This window comes from Rattus norvegicus, chromosome X (genome assembly GCF_036323735.1).
Source record: "Rattus norvegicus strain BN/NHsdMcwi chromosome X, GRCr8, whole genome shotgun sequence".
Classification (NCBI taxonomy): domain Eukaryota; kingdom Metazoa; phylum Chordata; class Mammalia; order Rodentia; family Muridae; genus Rattus; species Rattus norvegicus.
Genome location: NC_086039.1, coordinates 11,839,089 through 11,859,236, shown reverse-complemented (window position 1 = coordinate 11,859,236; position 20,148 = coordinate 11,839,089). Strand labels below are relative to the sequence as shown.

General features: G+C 40.2%; 1 protein-coding gene and 1 non-coding gene across 19 annotated transcripts in view; one reads left to right on the top strand and one right to left on the bottom strand.

The window, feature by feature from the left end:
* The window catches only part of Cask (calcium/calmodulin dependent serine protein kinase), a 343,504-nt gene that overhangs the window by 56,595 nt on the left and 266,761 nt on the right, over positions 1-20,148 (bottom strand). For all 18 annotated transcript variants that reach the window (XM_063279864.1, XM_039099558.2, XM_039099563.2 and 15 more), the window contains 2 exon segments: positions 3,595-3,672; positions 73-153 (listed from right to left, as the gene is read on the bottom strand). In XM_063279864.1, the coding sequence (XP_063135934.1) occupies positions 73-153; positions 3,595-3,672 (159 nt within the window).
* On the top strand, positions 5,158-5,229 carry Trnad-guc13 (transfer RNA aspartic acid (anticodon GUC) 13). Its single transcript has one exon. It is a non-coding gene; the product is annotated as a tRNA-Asp (tRNA).

Here is a 20,148-nt window from a genome sequence, read left to right as displayed (position 1 = left end):
AGCAATATTTTAGGACGGTTATTAAAAACGTCTTGTGAAACGATGTTTTCCATCTAGTCATATGCTACTTACCATGAAATGAGGTTGTGTTAAAATACGCTTTAGTTCCTTCGCGTCATTATTCTCAGGGTAACATGAAATTTCTTCCAATACCTAGAAAAACGAATAAGATACACATTAATGCAAAATGAGCTTCACAAAGTACGGGACTCCTTTAAATTAAAAACCATGAATGTGTTTTGGGAACAGGAACGGCAATTACTTTCAAAACATTTATTGAGCTAAAAAGCTATTAAAATATGAGAATACTGATAATAAAATGAAATATTTGGATAATAATAGTTTACCTGCTTTACCCAACTATGACCCAAAGGTAACAAAAAACCTAAAAAACAAAATGGGAAGTTTGTAACACATACTTGCCCTTTAAAATTTACCAGCACTGCTAGTTCCTTAAAAGATGACACCAGTTCAATGAAAACAATATACAAAAGAGTGCTAATTAACTAGAATAATTAACTAAGAATGCACTTAAGTGATTTTCCTTGTAGCCTGGCGGGAGTAATGCTGTTCTCCACGCTTGTCTTCCAACACAGAGAAAAGCATGCTTCAACCACATGCTCCTTTCAGGAAAGTCCAGTGAACCCAAGACCAAATTTAAAACCTTAAACACCTTCAGCAGCAAACTCTCCTGACTAATTAGGCATTAACGCTCTCTCTGCACTGGTGGAAATGCTGCTTGCAAGTACATAGTTCTTTTTTTTTTTTTTTTTTTTTTTATTAACTTGAGTATTTCTTATATACATTTCGAGTGTTATTCCCTTTCCCGGTTTCCGGGCAAACATCCCCCTCCCCCCTCCCCTTCCTTATGGGTGTTCCCCTCCAAACCCTCCCCCCATTGCCGCCCTCCCCCCATAGACTAGTTCACTGGGGGTTCAGTCTTAGCAGGACCCAGGGCTTCCCCTTCCACTGGTGCTCTTACTAGGATATTCATTGCTACCTATGGGGTCAGAGTCCAGGGTCAGTCCATGTATAGTCTTTAGGTAGTGGCTTAGTCCCTGGAAGCTCTGGTTGCTTGGCATTGTTGTACTTTTGGGGTCTCGAGCCCCTTCAAGCTCTTCCAGTTCTTTCTCTGATTCCTTCAATAGGGGACCTATTCTCAGTTCAGTGGTTTGCTGCTGGCATTCGCCTCTATATTTGCTGTATTCTGGCTGTGTCTCTCAGGAGCGATCTACATCCGGCTCCTGTCGGTCTGCACTTCTTTGCTTCATCCATCTTGTCTAATTGGGTGGCTGTATATGTATGGGCCACATGTGGGGCAGGCTCTGAATGGGTGTTCCTTCAGTCTCTGTTTTAATCTTTGCCTCTCCCTTCCCTGCCAAGGGTATTCTTTTTCCTCATTTAAAGAAGGAGTGAAGCATTCACATTTTGATCATCCGTCTTGAGTTTCATTTGTTCTAGGGATCTAGGGTAATTCAAGCATTTGGGCTAATAGCCACTTATCAATGAGTGCATACCATGTATGTCTTTCTGTGATTGGGTTAGCTCACTCAGGATGATATTTTCCAGTTCCAACCATTTGCCTACGAATTTCATAAACTCGTTGTTTTTGATAGCTGAGTAATATTCCATTGTGTAGATGTACCACATTTTCTGTATCCATTCCTCTGTTGAAGGGCATCTGGGTTCTTTCCAGCTTCTGGCTATTATAAATAAGGCTGCGATGAACATAGTGGAGCACGTGTCTCTTTTATATGCAAGTACATAGTTCTTAAGGCTTCTCCCTTCCATCCAAGAATGGAGTTTGTCTACCAGCCTCTGGGAGTGAGGCCTCTGTTTTTCTGAGCAGGCACCTGTCACTGCTCTTACTGCAGATGGCACACAGAGACCTCTACACTGCACTCAACTGAATTCTAATCACACAGACTATCTAGGATTGCCTCAGCACCACTGGTCCTAAGGGGCACATAGCTCCTCAACCAGTAGGACTCTTCCAACTCAACCTTCAAGAGCTTCAGAGAGGGGCTCACTCTGAGTCCCAGATTTCAGCATCCTACCATGTAATATACTCTGCTACTTCAGCACAGGAAAGAGTGGGTGAAGGAACAAATGAACACACAAAACACACACAAGGAGTGAATGAGTGAAACACACATGGGCTCGCACATACCACACACACACACACACACACACACACACACACACACACACACACACACGCACACACACATCAAACCAAACCCAACAACAAAACAAACACTTCTGACTGCTGGCTACGTTGCTAATTTATATTGCTTAATGATATTAACATAGTTTTCTTTGGTGTATTTTCAGCTTCTCTTCCAGGAAACAATGAGGGGAAAAACACAAAATCTCTCCTTTCCCTTGCTACTTTCATGGCCCATGATCTTAAGTATAGAGGTACGACCTAAGCTAGGGGAAATTCTTCAACTGTCAAGTTAGGACAAAGGATTGTCCCCAGAGTATTTCTGATTCTGTCTATTTAGGTATTGTCAAAACTGGGCAGTGACTCGTGATTCCTGCCTGACAGTGTAATTCCTTTCAAAGAATGCTTGCTGAGCAAACTAAGACAAGACTTCTCTTACCCTAGACTCACCGAGACAGCAGGTCTGGCAGCCAGTATTGGTATAATTTATCAGTGAGTATATGAGCATATACAATATATATTTTAGTAAAAATCATGTTTAACCTCTGCTAAGAAGCTGGATGGGGTGGTACACACCTGTCATCCCAACACTGGGTACATGGTGAGATTGTATCTCAACAAAACAAAACCCAGAACAAAATCTACTAGGAAAGGGATTGTATTATGTCTTCAATACATTTAGTAATCACACTTTATAAAAATATTTTTAAAAGGAAATGTTTATTTGCATAAAAACTTTAAAAGATCAAATAGTAAAAAGAATAAGGCACTTACTAATGGGGGTAGTTTCTATATCATTTTAGTAATAGGACAAAATTAGTTATTGTGCTATAGTTATAAAGACCAAGTAGAGGTGTAAAATGCTTATTACACAATACTAGGCCCAAACCGACATATTTTGATTGGGAATAAATCAAATCCTACGTGCAAATGAACAATGATAGGATTCTGGGTGAACTTTGTTTTCCAAGCTCTCTGCAATGCCATAATAATAAGCAAGTATGAAAAAAGCTATGGGAGATACTTTTATATTTTGATCATACATAAAATGACTTCTCTAAACTCAGTATATTCAATTGTTCTGGAAAGTCAATTAACCTCCATTTAATACCACATTAAAAAACACAACTCAAAAGTTTAAAGCATATCTGTTTCTACCAGGTACAGTAAAATAATATTAAAAAAGACACCCCTACTCTCCCAAACAACTAATATGTTCATCCGCACAGCAGAAGCAGGAGAAACCGAGGTACTCCTGCTGCTGAGAGTTTTTCTTCCACATCGGTGTTCAGTGATAAACTTAGCAATCAGAATCTGAGTATGTGTCAAACTGTCATCCTAAACAGTGTGCCCCTTAACATGCAGACATCTTCAGCAAAGGTAGCAAATGTGGCAATGTTAAGTACTTCGAGACAAGTGTCACTTACCTCTTTGGCTCTCTGTACTGCATCGCTTGGAGGATTCCTGATTTGTGGCGAAGACTTTGTGTTAATTTTGTCATACAGCTAAAAAGCAAAGAAGAAAATCCAGTCAATACACATCCTGCTTTGCTACAGTTTATAGCTGTTTATTATTTCAGCAAATGATATTTTTCTTCTTAAAAAGTCAGGGAGATGATATCGGCAGGTTTTCTTTGCAATTGTTCATCATTCAGAATATGGGTTTTGTGCACATCTTTTAAAGTAAATGCTTTTATAGAGAGGAACCAAAATTCTATCCTTAGCAATTAACATTTGTCAGTATAGCAGCAACCCCAGTGTTTCCCTCCGGACAGAAGCAACGATCACTAACGGGAATGTGGAATAAAAGGAAAGAACAGATTCTGGCCAAGAGGAGTCTGAAAGAATTTTCACAGAAGCCTAGACCTTGGGAAAGGGCAAACACAACTCCTATGAAGGAGTGTTCCCATGGAAGTTTCTAATCATCTTATTAACAGAATCAGCGTTGGGGACTTCAGCCGGGACTCAAGGACAGAAACGTGGTCTCTTTGAGCTTTGCAAATTCAAGGAGTTGTGAGAAGACTGAAAATGATCTAAATATATTTACAACCCCCCAAACCTGAAAGACTCAAACATCAACTTGATAAAGAACATTAATTTAATTCATCAGAGAAAATACACTTCAGTTTAGAAGTGCAAGTTACATACTAGTTCTACCTCGAATGAAATGGCTTGCAGTCAGTGGCTGGCCTGCTTTGAAAAGACGTTAAAAAAAGACCTGTCAGTCTGATGGCTTCTATTTCCCAACTTCTCTAAAACAGCCTGAGATTTTGGGGATGGTTTTGTTCCCTACCTCTTTTTTTTTTTTTTAACTACACACCAGCGCTAGTCCAGAGGTGAAATACTGACTGTAAACATTCTTCAAATTATAGCTAGATGTGAGATAAATCTTTATGACTTGTAAATATTTAGGCCAATGAGGCAAGAGAAAGTGAAAATAGAGGAGGGGCCATTTTCACATGATGTCATTAATTAAGAAAGTACTACTGAATTGAAGACCGAACAAATAGTTTGAGCAGAATGGTAAAATGCTACTTAAATATTTTATTAACATTTTAGGGCACCAGTGATATGATGTTTGACCAAATACTTGGAGAATATACATATATATATATTTCCATCTCTAGTGATTGCTAACTAAAATTTGGAATGAAAAAAAAAAGGTACTTTCTTATAGAAATATATCTATGCAGGGTCTTACTATGTATCCCTGGCTGGCCTGGAACTTACCATGTAGACCAGGCTGGCTTTTAACTTGTAGATATCTACTTGTCTTTGCAATCAGAGAGTTAGGTCTGTGCTGTCTCTCAAGTATTAGAATTAAAGGGTATACCACAATGCCCTCCTTACTGAAATAGTGTAGCGATTAGCCTCCCAGACTAGTCTATGAAAAGAAATGAAATACTGCATATATAAAATATAAAAAGAAAATCTCATCAAAATGAATGCCATCTACTACAAAAATCCAAAACAAGAATGAATTATAAGTCATCCTCGTTAGTATAGTGGTGAGTATCCCCGCCTGTCACGCAGGAGACCGGGGTTCAATTCCCCGACGGGGAGACATTGAAGTCCTTTGGGGGTTGGGGATTTAGCTCAGTGGTAGAGCGCTTGCCTAGCAAGCGCAAGGCCCTGGGTTTGGTCCCCAGCTCCGAATAAAAAAAAGAATGAATTATAAGTATTTAAATATATTACAAGATGAATAAATCTTATAACATTACATCTGTAGATAACAGGCATATATTTTTGATGACAGTAAATACCATTCTGTGTTCTTAGCAAAATAAAACAATATTCAAAGACACCAGGGCTGAAAGATGGTTCAGTATATAAAGACACATTTAGCTAAACCTGTTAACACGAACTTGATTCCCGGGTGGGTGGAAGGAGAGAACCAACTCTCAAAGGTTGTCTGCTAAAATCCACATGTGTGCAATCCCATAACCCCCCACCAAAGAATATAGTTTTTAAAAGTTAAAAAAAATACATTTGTTGATTCTGGGCATGGTAGTGTACATCTTTAATCTCAGCACTCTGGAAGTAGAAGCAGGTGGATCTCTGTGAGTTTGAGACCAGCCTGGTCTAAACAGTGAGTTCTAGGACAGCGAAGGCTACATAACAGAGGGACTCTGTCTCAAAAATCAAAGTAACAACAAACACCACTGCTACTACCAACTGTCTAGTGGGCTAGTACAATGGCTCAGTGGGTAAAAGTGCTTACTACCATCAAGCCTAATGACCTGAGTTCAATCCCTAGAACCCTCAATGGTAGAAGGAGAAAACAGGTTCCCAGAAGTTGTTCTCTGACCTTCACACATGTACACACAGAGGTATATACACAGGTATGCACACACACTCGCACACACACAAATAGAAGTATAATGTAAAAGACAGTTATCTCTGATGTCAAAATATTAGTAGCTAAAATTTAAAGAACTTAGATGAATAATAATAACAGTAAGAAAAATCTCAAGGCTATTTAAATAATAGCAATCTTAATTCAAGGCTTCCTAGGTTGATTCTGCTGTCATTCTACCCTGTCTGCACTGACTTTTTTCCTAGCCAAAGACTTTTGCTGATACTACCTCCAACACTTTCAAATATGTGTAGTATTGTTATTTACAAAATTAATAAATGCACTACCAACTTTTTTTAGATTACTGTTAATTTTCCTTTTATTAATTCATTTGTTCCTTGACATTTTCTTTTTTTTTCTTATAAAGGACAATATTTAATTGGGGCTGGATTACAGGTTCAGAGGTTCAATTATCATCAAGGAGGGAACATGGCAGCATCCAGTCAGGCATGGTGCAAGAAGAGCTGAAAGTTCTACATCTTCATCTGAAGGCTGCTAGCAGAATATTGGCTCCCAGGCAGCTAGGATCAAGAGTATTAAAGCTCACACCCACAAGGCCACACCTACTCCAACAAGGCCACGCCTCCCAACAGTGCCACTGCCTGGGCCAAGCATATATAAACCATCACAATCTTCTTCTGATTTCATGTTTCTATGTGAGTATGTGCACCTTCACATTCATGCACATGCATCATAAATATGGTGCACACACATCTTTTATATTTAAAATTTATATTTAGTATGCTGTTCCATAACATATTTGTGTGTGTGTGTGTGTGTGTGTGTGTATGCGTGTGCACGTGTGTGTGTGTTTGTGTGTGTTTTGATTTAATTGGTGTTTAATTTCAAAAACTAGAAAAACAGAAGGCAAATGAAACTTACTTCTCTGGACCTAGAACTGTTGCTTGAAACTTCCTCTTTTCCTAGTTCCCTCACATCTATGCTTTTAACAGCTGCCTACAGATGTTTGCATGTTCTTAATTTTTTTTCTAAATTTTTTATTATATATTTCTTTACTTACATTTCAAAGGTTATTCCCCTTCCCGGTTTTCTGTCCATACGCCTCCATTCCCTCCCCCTTCCTCCTACGGGTATTCCCCCTATCCATCCTCCTTACTCCCCCTGCATAATCCACTGCACTGGGGGCCTAACCTTGGCAGGACCAAGGGCTTCCCCTTCCACTGGTGCCCCAACAAGGCTATTCTCTGCTACATATGCAGTTGGAGCCCTGGGTCAGTCCATGTATAGTCTTTGGGTAGTGGTTTAGTCCCTGGGAGCTCTGGTTGGTTGGCATTGTTGTTCATATGGGGTTGCAAGTCCCTTCAGCTCTTTCAATTCTTCCTCTAATTGCCCCTAAGGGGGTCCTATTCTCAGTTCAGTGGTTTGCTGCTAGCATTGACCTCTGTATTGGACGTGCTCTGCATTATCAACTTTTACTTAGAGCAGCAAACATCTCCCAATTCCTGAACCTGGAGACTTGATTTTTAACCTGGCCTTATTGTGTCAAGTACAGTCCTCTAGCTTTTATGTCAGTATAGTTCCTTTTAGAAGGTTTTGTTCTTAGTGTTATACATGGTACTCAGGGCTTTGACTCGGCTAATCTCTAAGAACTGTATGTCAGTATACTGTCTTGAAGACTTTTAGCTGGTGCCTAGGAGACATTCTTGGGCCTAATTCAGGCCTTCTCACATGCTCTGTGGGTTTCATATTACTATTCTATGTGGTATAAACTTTTGAGTAATAGCAGTCATTCTAGTTGCTTACTCCATGAGACGGAACCCATATCCAACACTGCTTGGGTGACAAAACCTGAGACTAGACAGCCCAGGGACCCAGGGGAAAACCAAATGCTACTGTTCTCTAAAGAAAAAGTAGCAATAAAATGACTCCTACTGATATGCTGCTAGACTCATTGGTCAGTGCCTTATTCAGCCATCAGAGAGGGTTCCATCTGCAATACATTAAAAACAATGACAAGGACCCATGGGCAGACATTACATAGAGAAACCTTGAAACCCAGTTATAAATGGGATGTCTCTATCAAATCTCTTCCCTCAGAGACCAGGGGACTGGTGGAAGAGGGTGCTGAAAGAGTTAAGAGCCAGAAGGTGATGGAGGACACCAAGGAAACAGGCCTTCTAAATCAACAGGATCAATGCGCACATGCATTCATAGAGACTGAGGCAGCATGCATAAAACCTGCATGGGTCTGCACCAGAAGGGGTTCTAGACAGAAAGGAGAAGTGAGTATATGCTCCAATCTTTAATTTAGAAGCTATCTCCAACTCGTAACCACTCACAAATGAAAACGTAGTTGCTTCCAAGGGAGACAGAGTCACTGGGGAAACAAACTACTGTTAAGTGTAGGCTGCGTGGCCAGCCGTTCACTGCCGACAGAAAACACACGCAGTGACATCTTTGGAGGCTCCTTGTCTCACGATGCTATGTCAGGGATTTTCCTCCTCCTCCCTTTAAAATTGTACCTTACTATTTTTATTTTTTTAATTATATATCTTCTACTCCTCCTCTTCCTCCTCTTCCCGTCTTTCTTTTTTCTTTTTACCCTACAGGTGCTTTCTGTATACATTATGGCCCAGTTAAGTTGTTTCAATGACATTCCTGAGTGTGCAAATGAATGGGTCTATGTCCTATACCTTCTCCTGGGCTCTTTTTCTGTTGGTTTGTCTATTTTGATGTGTTATTTTTGCATATATCTATGTATATGGAGTATTATCACATAGGAATGTGTTTTCTAATGAAAAACAGAAATGGGGTGGATCTGGATGGGAGAAAGGGTAGGGAGAAACTGGATGGGGTAAAGGGAGGGGAAATTTTATGGATATATTATGTAAGGAAAAATCCATTTTAATAAAAGAAAAATCACAAATTTGAAAACTTTAAAATCAGAAATGTTCCAACATCTGAAATACCCACAAATCTGAAACCTCTAAAATACTGAACTGACTCTACAAGTGGAAAATTCCACAGATTACGTCACATGAGGGGTTGCAGTCAAATTCCAGGCACACTAAAATGTTGCACAAAATTGTTTTCAGGCTGTGTGGACTGTAATATATGGACCATAACTGTTTGTGTTTAGACTTTGCTTCTAAGCCCAAAATATCCCTATGTGTACTCAAATATTTAAATTTGGAAAAGAAGTCCTCAAATATAAAACCCTTCAGTTCCCAAGCATTTCAGATAAGAGATATTCAACCTGTTCCACTAGGAACAATGATGACTGCTTCTTTTATTGAGCACTTAATAGTGAAAGATCTTAATGTAAATGCTTCCACTTAACCTCAGCTAATATTGCAAGGCTAGTGCCTCTGTTATTCCTGTTTTACACAAGGAAAAGAGACCACAGTGAAGTAAGAACCACAGTTCTAGCTTTAGGATGATTTCCTGAGTGGCATGCAGGCACAGAACTTTCATGGCTATATTGTAAGGAAGGTGCTCAGATAAAACTCTGTACTTTTGGTATGGCCCCACACACACACACACACACACACACACACACACACACACACACACACACACACACACACACTCTTTGCCTTTGCTGTCAAGCCTTCACCATCATGGATGGGTATCTGTACACTCCCAGGAAGGTCCTGTCCCAGTTAGTAGCACTGCCCCTATCACTGTGTAGGATCCCCAGGTGGGTGAAGTTGATATGAAGGAACGGATTTACAAACTGGCCAAGAAAGACATGACTCCCAGATAGGTCTGTTTTGTGACTGGTAATAAAATCTTGAGAATCCTTATGTCCAAAGCTTTGCCCCTGATCCCCCTGAGGATCTCTATTATCCGATTACAAAAGCAGTTGCTGTCTGCAAGCATCTTGAGAGGAGCAGAAAGGATAACGATGCTAAATTCCATTTGACTCCGAGAGAGAGAGCAGGATTCATCAGTTGGCTCGTTACTGAAAGACTAAGCGTGTGCTCCCACCCAATTGGAAATAATGAGTCGTCCACAGTCTCTGCTCTAGTGGTATAAATGCTGTTGTGTATACGAGCAATAAAATCACTTTGAATAATAATTAAAAAAAGAACTTAAAGTAAGGCCCACAGGAGGCTGACAGTTCTGGTGTAGTGCTTGCTTCATAGTAGCCAGTGTTTCTTCCATACTTGGCCTAGGCTTATTCTACCTATGGAGGCAGAAGCCTGCATGTGTAGGAGTCAAAGAACTGGGGAGAGCTCATATTTGATTTTCCCTTCCCCTTCTTCTTGAGAAAAGGAGAGGGAACTGTTCTTCCTCCCATGAAAAGTGAAGGGTAGGAACCCTCCAGAAAAGCTTGTCCCAGAACTGGAAGTTCCAGACGGTAACGGCTCCCTTTTATGCCTCACCTGGGATAGCCCACACTTGCAGTGCATATTAAAGTAAGAAGGCGTGCTCCCTATAAGTCAAAGAAATGAATGAGAGGGAACCTGCACAATGTTATTCTGATGGCGTCCTGCCCGAGAGCACTTCCTGCAGAGAGCAAGAAGACCCAGAAATAGGAGCTGTGGGCATGAGACAAGAGTGTGCTGCTGAGGCTAGCTGCAGGCTGGGCCAACAGTGCTAAAGCTGCAAATTTGCACCTCAGGTCAGCACCAACACTGCCATGCCTGCCACACTAAGGTCATCGACAACCAAAAAGGAAGTGGCCGTCTGATGTCGGTGATTAGAGAGCATGCTGTGTAAGGGATTCTTTTTCTTCTCTGTGACCATTGAGGTTTCCAATATAAGGTAACAGGACACAGTGTGTGTTTCATAGTTGTTTCTTCAAAAAATAAAAAATGTGAACTTGTCTGTAGACATTATAAATATATTTAAAAAACAAAAAAAAGAGTACCACAAAAATAAACAGCGGGAATACTTCTTTTAGCTTGTTTCTTTGGGAACCAGATACAATTTCTATTTGATCCTGCTTGCATACTAAAAACTTTTTCCCTAAAATCAAACATTGTATATATTTAATTTTTGTAGATCTTTCAAGTTTGACTTACTAAACAAGTTTTTTTAAAGATAGAGAAGACTTTAGATATCAATAAATTTGAAGAGAATCCTATAGTTTGGATAAATGTTGCCCAAGAACCTATATATTAAAAGGCACAATTGCCAGCTAGTGGCACTAGTGGGAGGTGGTGGAGCCTTTAAGAGGCGGGCCCTAGTAGGAGAAAGTTAGGTCAGTGGGACTGTGTCCCCTGAAATAGTAGGATTCCATTGCCTCCTTCTCTGCTCTTTGTGTGCCATGAGGTGTGTAGCTTCTTCTGCAGTGATGTTTTGCCTTCCCATAGGCCCAAAGCAGTAGGGAGAATAGCCCAAAACTTCTAAAACTGTGAGCCAAAATATATCTTTCTTCCTTTTAAGGTGATTATCTTAGGCATCATAGCAACTGAAAGCTGACCAAGAAAGAGGAGAGAACTAATGCATTGTTATGTGGAGTGCGGCACTCAGGGTTATACGACCAGGGCAGCAGGAATGAGAGCATGGCCTTCTGTGTCACACCAGACCTCTTTGGGTTGTATTAGAGATAGATAAAACTAACAGCTTGGGCTAGGGAGGTGCCTTTAGTAATATTTGGGGGGGGGGATGCAGAAAATGCTATTCATAGACCATGATTTGGAAGTCAATCAATTGTTAGTTTTGTCATGTTAAGTAATGGTAAGTAAGATCTTAATCTTATCCTGGACAAATAGGTACTGTTTAAGCTTAAGGGGCTATCTGGTCTCTGTCACCAGTATTAAAGACTGTTGTGTTGTATAAAAGCAGCTGTTAACAATGAACAGACATAGCTGTGTTTCAGTAAATTATTTATCAAACACGTGCTTGGCTGGATTTGGCTTGAGGGTGATAACTTGCAACTTCTGCTCCAGAAATGTAAATTGAAGGTAGACTGGTAACATAGCTTTCTTTTTGTTGTTTGCATTCCTTAAATCTGAAGATACTGAAGCATATTCAGAAGGCTGGCATGCTGAAAGGAGTAGGGGAGCGGACAGAAAGATGTCTAGATTATTCCTAGAGGGAAAACAAGGATGTAGAACTCTGGCTGCTTGCACTCTTTTTCTAAAGAAATTAGTTACCCAAATTCAGCACTACACCACACACACACACACACACACACACACACACACACACACACACACACACACACACACAGAATCAAGGCAAAAACAAGGAAATGTGAGCAGCTGCAAGGGAAGTTTCACACATTGTGTCACTCCCAGACAGGCTTGTTCCTGGCCAGTCTTTGGCACTGGGTCAGAAACGACCACACACAGCTTCACAGACTCACTTCACTTCTGTCTCAAGGAGAGTCAGTGTAATTCCATTGGGAAACTGTATTCTACAGATGGTCCAAACAAAGCAGAGGAAACTCAGTGGTACTATTCAGTTCCTATCACCTAAGCGTGTACTTTCCAACAGACAGATGAAATCAGTCATGTTTAACTTACTTATAAAGCATTAAAGGAAGCGTCTGTTTGAAAACACAATACATTTCACTCCTGATTTCTTTGTCCTCAAATAGAAGTGATTGCTCATGTTTTGTCTTTTTTAAATTGGATATTTTCTTTACTTACATTTTAAATGTTATCCCCTTTTCCTGTTTTCCCTCTGGAATTCCCCTATCCCTTTCTTCTTCCCTCTGCCTCTATGATACTGTTACCCCACTTACTCACTCACTCGCTCCGGCCTCCCCGCCCCAGCATTCCCCTACACTAGGGCATTGAGCCTTCACAGGACCAAGGGCTTCTCCTTTCATTGATGCCAGATAAGGTCATCCTCTGATACCTATGCAGCTGGAGCCATGGGTCCCTCCATGTCTACTCTTTGGTTTATGGTTTAGTCCCTGGGAGCTCTGGTTGGTTGGTATTGTTGTTCTTCTTATGGGGTTGAATACCCCTTCAGCTCCTTCAATCCTTTTTCTAACTCTTGCATTAGGGACCTCGTTTTCCATCCAATGTTTGGTTGAGAACATTTGAATCTGTATTTGTCAGGTTCTGGCAGAGTTTCTCAGGAGACATCCATCTCAGGCTCCTGTCAGCATGAACTTCTTGGCATCCACAATATTGTCTGGGTTTGGTGACTGTATATGGGATGGATCCCTGGTTGTGGCAGTCTCTGGATGACCTTTCCCTCAGTCTCTGCTCCACACTTTGTCTCTGTATTTCCTCCTGTGAATATTTTGTTCCCCCTTCTAAGAAGGACTAAAACATCCACTCTTTGGTCTTCCAACTTCTTGAGCTTCATGTGGTCTGTGGATTGTATCTTGGGTAATTCAAGCATTTTGGTTAATAGCCACTTATCAATGAGTGCATACCATGTGTGTTTTTCTGTGATTGGGTTACCTCACTCAGGATGATATTTTCCAGTTCCAACCATTTGCCTATGAATTTCATAAAGTCATTGTTTTTGATAGCTGAGTAGTATTCCATTGTGTAGATGTACCACATTTTCTCTATCCATTCCTCTGTTGAAGGGCATCTGGGTTCTTTCCAGCTTCTGGCTGTTATAAATAAGGCTGCTATGAACATAGTGAAGCACGTGTCTTTGTTATATGTTGGAGCATCTTTTGGGTATATGCCCAAGAGAGGTATAGCTGGGTCCTCAGGTAGTGCAATGTCCAATTTTCTGAGGAACCTCCAGACTGATTTCCAGAATGGTTGTACCAGTCTGCAATCCCACCAACAATGGAGGAGTGTTCCTCTTTCTCCGCATCCTCACCAGCATTTGCTGTCACCTGAGTTTTTGAACTTAGCCATTCTCACTGGTGTGAGGTGAAATCTCAGGGTTGTTTTGATTTGCATTTCCCTTATGACTAAAGATGTTGAACATTTCTTTAGGTGTTTCTCAGCCATTCGGCATTCCTCAGCTGTGAATTCTATGTTTAGTTCTGAACCCCATTTTTAATAGGGTTATTTGTCTCCCTGCGGTCTAACTTCTTGAGTTCTTTGTATATTTTGGATATAAGGCCTCTATCTGTTGTAGGATTGGTAAAGATCTTCTCCCAATCTGTTGGTTGCCGTTTTGTCCTAACAACAGTGTCCTTTGCCTTACAGAAGGTCTGCAATTTAATTTTTCACTGTTTTATTGATCAGATATTCCACATTTAGGTATTTGTTCCATATCTATTATAAATACTCTATAATTAAAATTATTGTGAAGATACTATGAAATAATTATCCCTGAGTTGTGCAGTCCATCAGTCTTTTCTTTCACACAGAGAAAACCTTATCAAAGGACAAGAATATATACTACTTGGGTCAAGATTATAACTTTTAGAAAAAGACTCTAAGTAGAGATCAAAAAATGAAGGGGCCTCTAGAGCTTCAAAGGATAGTGAAGTTCATTAACAACCACTTACTTTAAAGATGCTGAAGCAAATTTCTGTTGGAGAAGAATTCAAGTTCATATTTAGCTGCAAAATAATGAAATGTGCCCTCAAGTGTGGTGAGACAGCTAGTAAGAGTATGAGAAAGGCTGCATGAAAGGACAGTGATGAGAGGAGAGTCTGTCAGAGAGTGAAGAGGAACCAAGTTCCAATATCATGCCTTAGTGAACTGAGAAGTGCTAGGCAAAAGGACTTTTTTTTCACGTGTAATATATTTGAAATCCAGCAAAATGTTAGAGAAAGGCAGGCCATTTAATACTAAATTTTAGGGAACTGACAAGCAGCTATCATTTTGAAGATGATTTTTTAAATATATAAGTTGGAGAAAAGTTTCCAAGATCTGAGCTCTATTTTCCTGCCCAAATTAACATACCAACTTGAGATCTTCAGCTTAGACACCTACCCAGGAAGCTTGAACCGCATAGTTCCTGGACAGCCTGGGGAAACCCTACTCTTAAATATAAGCCAAACCAAAAATGAAAGTCCCTTTCAGACATTAAAAATGAGAGAGTGCAAAGATAGTCTATGTAGGTCTAAGAGGAATACTGTAAAACTTGAAATGGCATTTTCAAAAAAAATTAGGAACTATAAATTTATAAACTGAAAGAAAAATGTTTTACATGTCTAAGAATGAATGATTATGCATCATTGTGATTCCATGATTTACAAAATTATATAAAAACCACCAGGAGTCAGAAATTTTGACTGTAGATTTGTAACCCTGTCCCTCCCCTTGAGGTCCTGTTTTCCTACTGGAGGTGGACTCATCGAGTTCCCTTTCTCCAATGTTGGGCATTTTGGCTAAGGTCCCCCCTTTGAGTCCTGAGAGTCTCTCACCTCCCAGGTCTCTGGTACATTCTGGAAGGTCACCCCTCCCCTGCTGCTTATCTCTATTGTCTTCGCTCTCTGGGCTTTTCTCCCCCCACCTATATTTGATTCTGTTCCCCCTTTACTCTTCTCCTTCTCTCTCCCATGCAGGTCTCTTCTTCCCTCTGCCTCCCATGATTATTTCCTTCCCCCTTTTAAGTGGGATTGAAGCAGTCTCATTTGGACCTTTCTGCTTGTTACACTTCTTACGATCTGTGGGTGGTATCCTAGGTTTTCTGTACTTTTTTGTGACTAATATCCACTTATTAGTGAGTACAAACCATGCATGTACTTTTGGGTCTGAGATACCTCACCCAGGATGATATTTTCTAGTTCCATCCATTTGCCTGCAAAATTCACGACGAACTGTTCCTGTCTAAAAGAACAGCAGGGACAAAAATGGAGAAGAGACTAAAGCAAGGGCAGTCCAATGACCCGCCTAACTTGGGATCCATATCAAGGGGAGGCTCTAAGGCCTGACACTATTACTGATGCTATGATATGCTTACAGACAAGAGTATAGCATGGCTGTCCTCTGAGAGGCCCTACCAGCAGCTGACTGAGACAGATGTAGATACTTACACCCAACTATTGAAATGAAGTCGGGCACCCCTGTGGTTGAATTAGGGGAAGGATTGAAGAAGCTCAAGGGGAGAGCAGCCCCATAGAAAACCAGAAGTAACAATTTACCCAGACCTTAGGGAGCTTCCAGAGACTGAGCCACCAACTAGAAGCATACACGGGCTGGTCTGAGGCCCCTAGCACATATATACCAGACGACTGCCTGGTCTGGCCTCAGTGAGAGAAGATGCCCTTAATTCTTGAGAGACTTGGGGCCTCATGGAAGGGAGAGGCCTGGTGTGTGTATGTGGGAGCACCCTCTCAGAGGCAAGAGGGAGGAAGAATGGGATGAGTGACTATGGGAAGGGGGACTGAGGGGCTGGCAATGACTCCAGTGTAAATATATTAAGTAAAAAAAAAATTGCTGAGGTATATAGCTCCCCAAAACCCCACCAGGATGATTTTTCTTTTATGGAGTAAATATTTGCCTATCCTATCAGTACCATTTTCTCCCTAAAAACGAATATACTAATGAATTTTCAAATTATTTAATTAAAATATCTTTCTCTCCTCCCTCCCTCCTTCTCCCTTCTTTCCCACCTCTTTCTGTGTGTGATAGAGTGCATTCCACATATGTTCGGGTGCCCACAGCGTCCAGAAGAGGGTGTGAGATCCCCTGGAGCTGGTATTTCAGATGGTTGTGAGCTATTTGATACTGCTGCTAGGAACTGAACTCAGGAGGAACAGTAAGTAGTCTTAACCACTACACCATCTTTCTAGCTCCTAGTTTATTCTGAATAGTTAAAAAGAAAATATTAAACTATTAGTCATATATATGACTCACCATTGCATGCATTATTTAGAAAGGTGAACTTCTATTTCTTTGAACAGCATCATTACAGTTTATGAGTTAATGCTCCTTCCAAATATTCAGAAAACAAAGCACCTTTTAGAAATCTTAAAATAAACTTGTGTTTCTTCTTAATAAGTGTGTTAAACCACAGAATCTAGTGACTGGAGTAAAGCAGCAATTAGATTCTAAGTCTGGAATTTAGCTTATCCTTGGTTGGGGCCCAGCTCATACTGAATAGCTTGAACTGGAAATGGACTGGGAGTGTACACAGTGGCTGGATGCTCTTGAGTTAGATGGGTCAGGAAAACTTTTGTTTAATAGCATAATAGTGAAATGCTAGCTTAAGTCATTTTTGGTGGGAATTGCATCCTTACTTGAAGTCTGAAGGACCAATTTCATGTCCAGTAACATGTAACTCCTAAGTAAAGCCAGGACTGAAGCTTGCTGAGGGCAGTGAAGATGACTGGAAGATCAGTACCTTTGGGCTAACTGAAGAGTTTCTCAAGTTCATAGTTAAATTTTTTTTGTTTGTTTTATATTCTGGCAGCAAAATGCTTGTATGCATAGACCCTTGTTTGGTGGAAATTTTGTGTGTGTACAGCTTTGTTTCAGTCTTAGTTGGATATTTCACTTCAGGGATTTACTTTTGAATTGAAGAATTAAGACCTGCTTGACTTCACAGTTCAGTCTAAAAAATTGTCCCTTTGGTGGCTTAACAATATAAAACAATGTGGCAATGTCTGGTGATTTGGCAGCTTTTTCTGATGAACTTAAGACATTAGTTGTGTATGCCCTAACTTGATTGCTATTTTTGAGTTGGCAAATCACTTTAAAATGAACTTTAGAAAGAAAGAAATCACACCTCCTATTCTTGAGCAGGCAAGGAAAAAAAAGGAAAACAATCTCCAAAAACAACAACAGCAAAAAAGCACCAAATAAACAAAGAAAGAAAATGAAAACAAACCAAGAATCAGGAGGAGAAACAATGACAGGATAGAATATAGGCAGCCTTTACTTGAATAAATTATTTATTGTACATATGCATTTGCCTGGGCTAATGGTACACAACTGGAGGTGAGAGGACAACTTGTAGTTGATTTTTCTTTCCAGCATTTGGGTCTCAGGAACAGAACTCACGTTGTCAGACTTGGTGGCAAGCACCCTTATTTGTTGAGCTTTGCAGAGTCTCCCTGCGTATCCTAGGCAGGCTTCACACTAGATGTCCTTGAACTTCAGCCTCCATCTCTTGAGTGCTGGCATTATAGGTGTATAGCACCACACTGCATTAATGTGCTGGGGATGGAACTCAGTGTCCAATCCTGCCAGGCAAGAAGTCTATCAACTGAGTCTTAATCCCCAGTCCCTGTTTTAATAAAGCCTCCTGGAGGCAGGTTCCTTTTGATAGTAAGTACAAGGCTTGGCTCAACTGTGAGGTATTTACACTCTGATATGAATATCTTTTCTATATTTTAATGGTTTAAAGCCTTATTTTCTAGCTCCATTGTCCTTATATATTTGTTTTACAGGTAAAAATATTTACATTAAAGAAAATTTCACTATCATCCTGATGCTTAAAAATCCATTAATGTTACATTAGTATTATTTTTGGAAGCCATAGTTAAGTCACGAAAAGAATTTAAAAAGAGAGCAACACAAAGTGTGACAGAAGTGATTTTTCTTTTTGAGAAGAAAGCAGCTGTGTTGTTGGACTGCTAATGTTATAAGTCACCCCTCATTCTTTAATGGAGCATAACCACATTCCTTTCTGGAGACCCCTGCCCTCCCGCCTTTTCCTCTGAGACAAGCTTAAAGAACCAGTGCTTATTGTACTTCGAAGACTGTTGGAAAATTCACTTGCCTTCTTAGAAAGTAAATATAAAAAGAGAACATCACTCAGAGTGGGCAATACTGTCAGTGGGGACAAACTGATTTAGTACTGTATTATCTACTTTAGTACTACAAAGTCAATTTCAAATCCTGGTTTATGCAATCTACCCCCCCCACAAAAAAACCCCCACAGAAAATCAAAACAGGAACTACAATAAAGCCCTGTAACCCATAACACAGTCAGAGAAAAATAGTTCATTCTTTTAAAAATGAGAAAGAATATACGAACCAACTTGGGGTCCAGAAAGTGCAATTATGTGAAGAATGAACCAAGATAGAAATCTCTGTGACTGGCATTTTGAGAAGCTGTTTTTTCCTGTTACATATTTACCACATGACATGGAGAGCGGAGAAGTGGGAGAGAAAAATGCAACATATACACACAAAATAGACTACTATTCAACCTTACAAAGAGAGGACCCATGCCACAACATGGTTGACTGATAAGGACCATGATGCTAAATAAGATAGGCTAGTGATAAACAGACAGATACTGGACTATTAAGGTATCTAAGGGGATAAAATTCTAAGGCGATAAAGTTGCTTGTCCCAAGGCCTGGGAACCCGAAATTAATCTTCAGAAGCCACATGGTGGAAGGAGAGAGTCAACTCCTAGAAAGTGTCTTTTGATCTTCATAAGTACTATGGCAATATGTGCACCTAAGCAGCAGGACACACACACACACACACACACACGCACACACACACCCACACATGCACACCACATAATTAAACGCATTAAAAAGCTAAATATTGTGTGACACAATGATGTTCTTGGAATAGTTACACTGATAGAGACGGTAAGTCGAATCAGAACTATCTTGAGCTGAGAGTGAGAGGGGAAGAAGATATGGTTTTATGTTTTAGCTCAGTTGAGAAAGATGAAAATAGAGGGTAGCAGTGGTTAAGCAATCATGCAAAAGCACTTAGCCCCACAGAACTGTACACTTTACAATGCTGAAACTGGCACTGGAGAGATGGCTCAGTGGTTAAGAATATGCTTTGCTTTTGTAGTGGATCTGAGTTCTCTTCTCAACTGCACACTGGGTCACTCATAACTACTATAACTCTAACTCCAGGGGGTGGGTACTTGCATATACATACATACATACATACATACATACATACATACATACATACATACACACACACACACACACACACACACACACACACACACACACACACAGGATCCTTCTGTCACCATCTCCTGAGTGCTTGGATTACGGGTATGTATGATCAACATTATCTGGTTTATGAGGATCGAATCTAGGACTTTCTGCATGCTGGGTAAGCATTCTGCTAAGTTACATCTCTAGTTCCTACAACAACCTTATCTTGAAAGGTTGCAAAAATGCTAAAAGAGGTTTAAAGAAAAACCTGATTGCTTTCTCTCATTTATAAGGGCTTAGTTCAAGTACACAGTGTGGCCACTGTAAGTGAATAGATTGATGATGGCTGGTAAACATTTAGCTGTGGTTTATCTTGGTTGTCACCTTGAATTGAATTTGGCATTAAATTAGAACCACACTTCTGGGCAGGTCCTTGAAGGATTTCCTGAATGGTTAACAAGATGAAAGG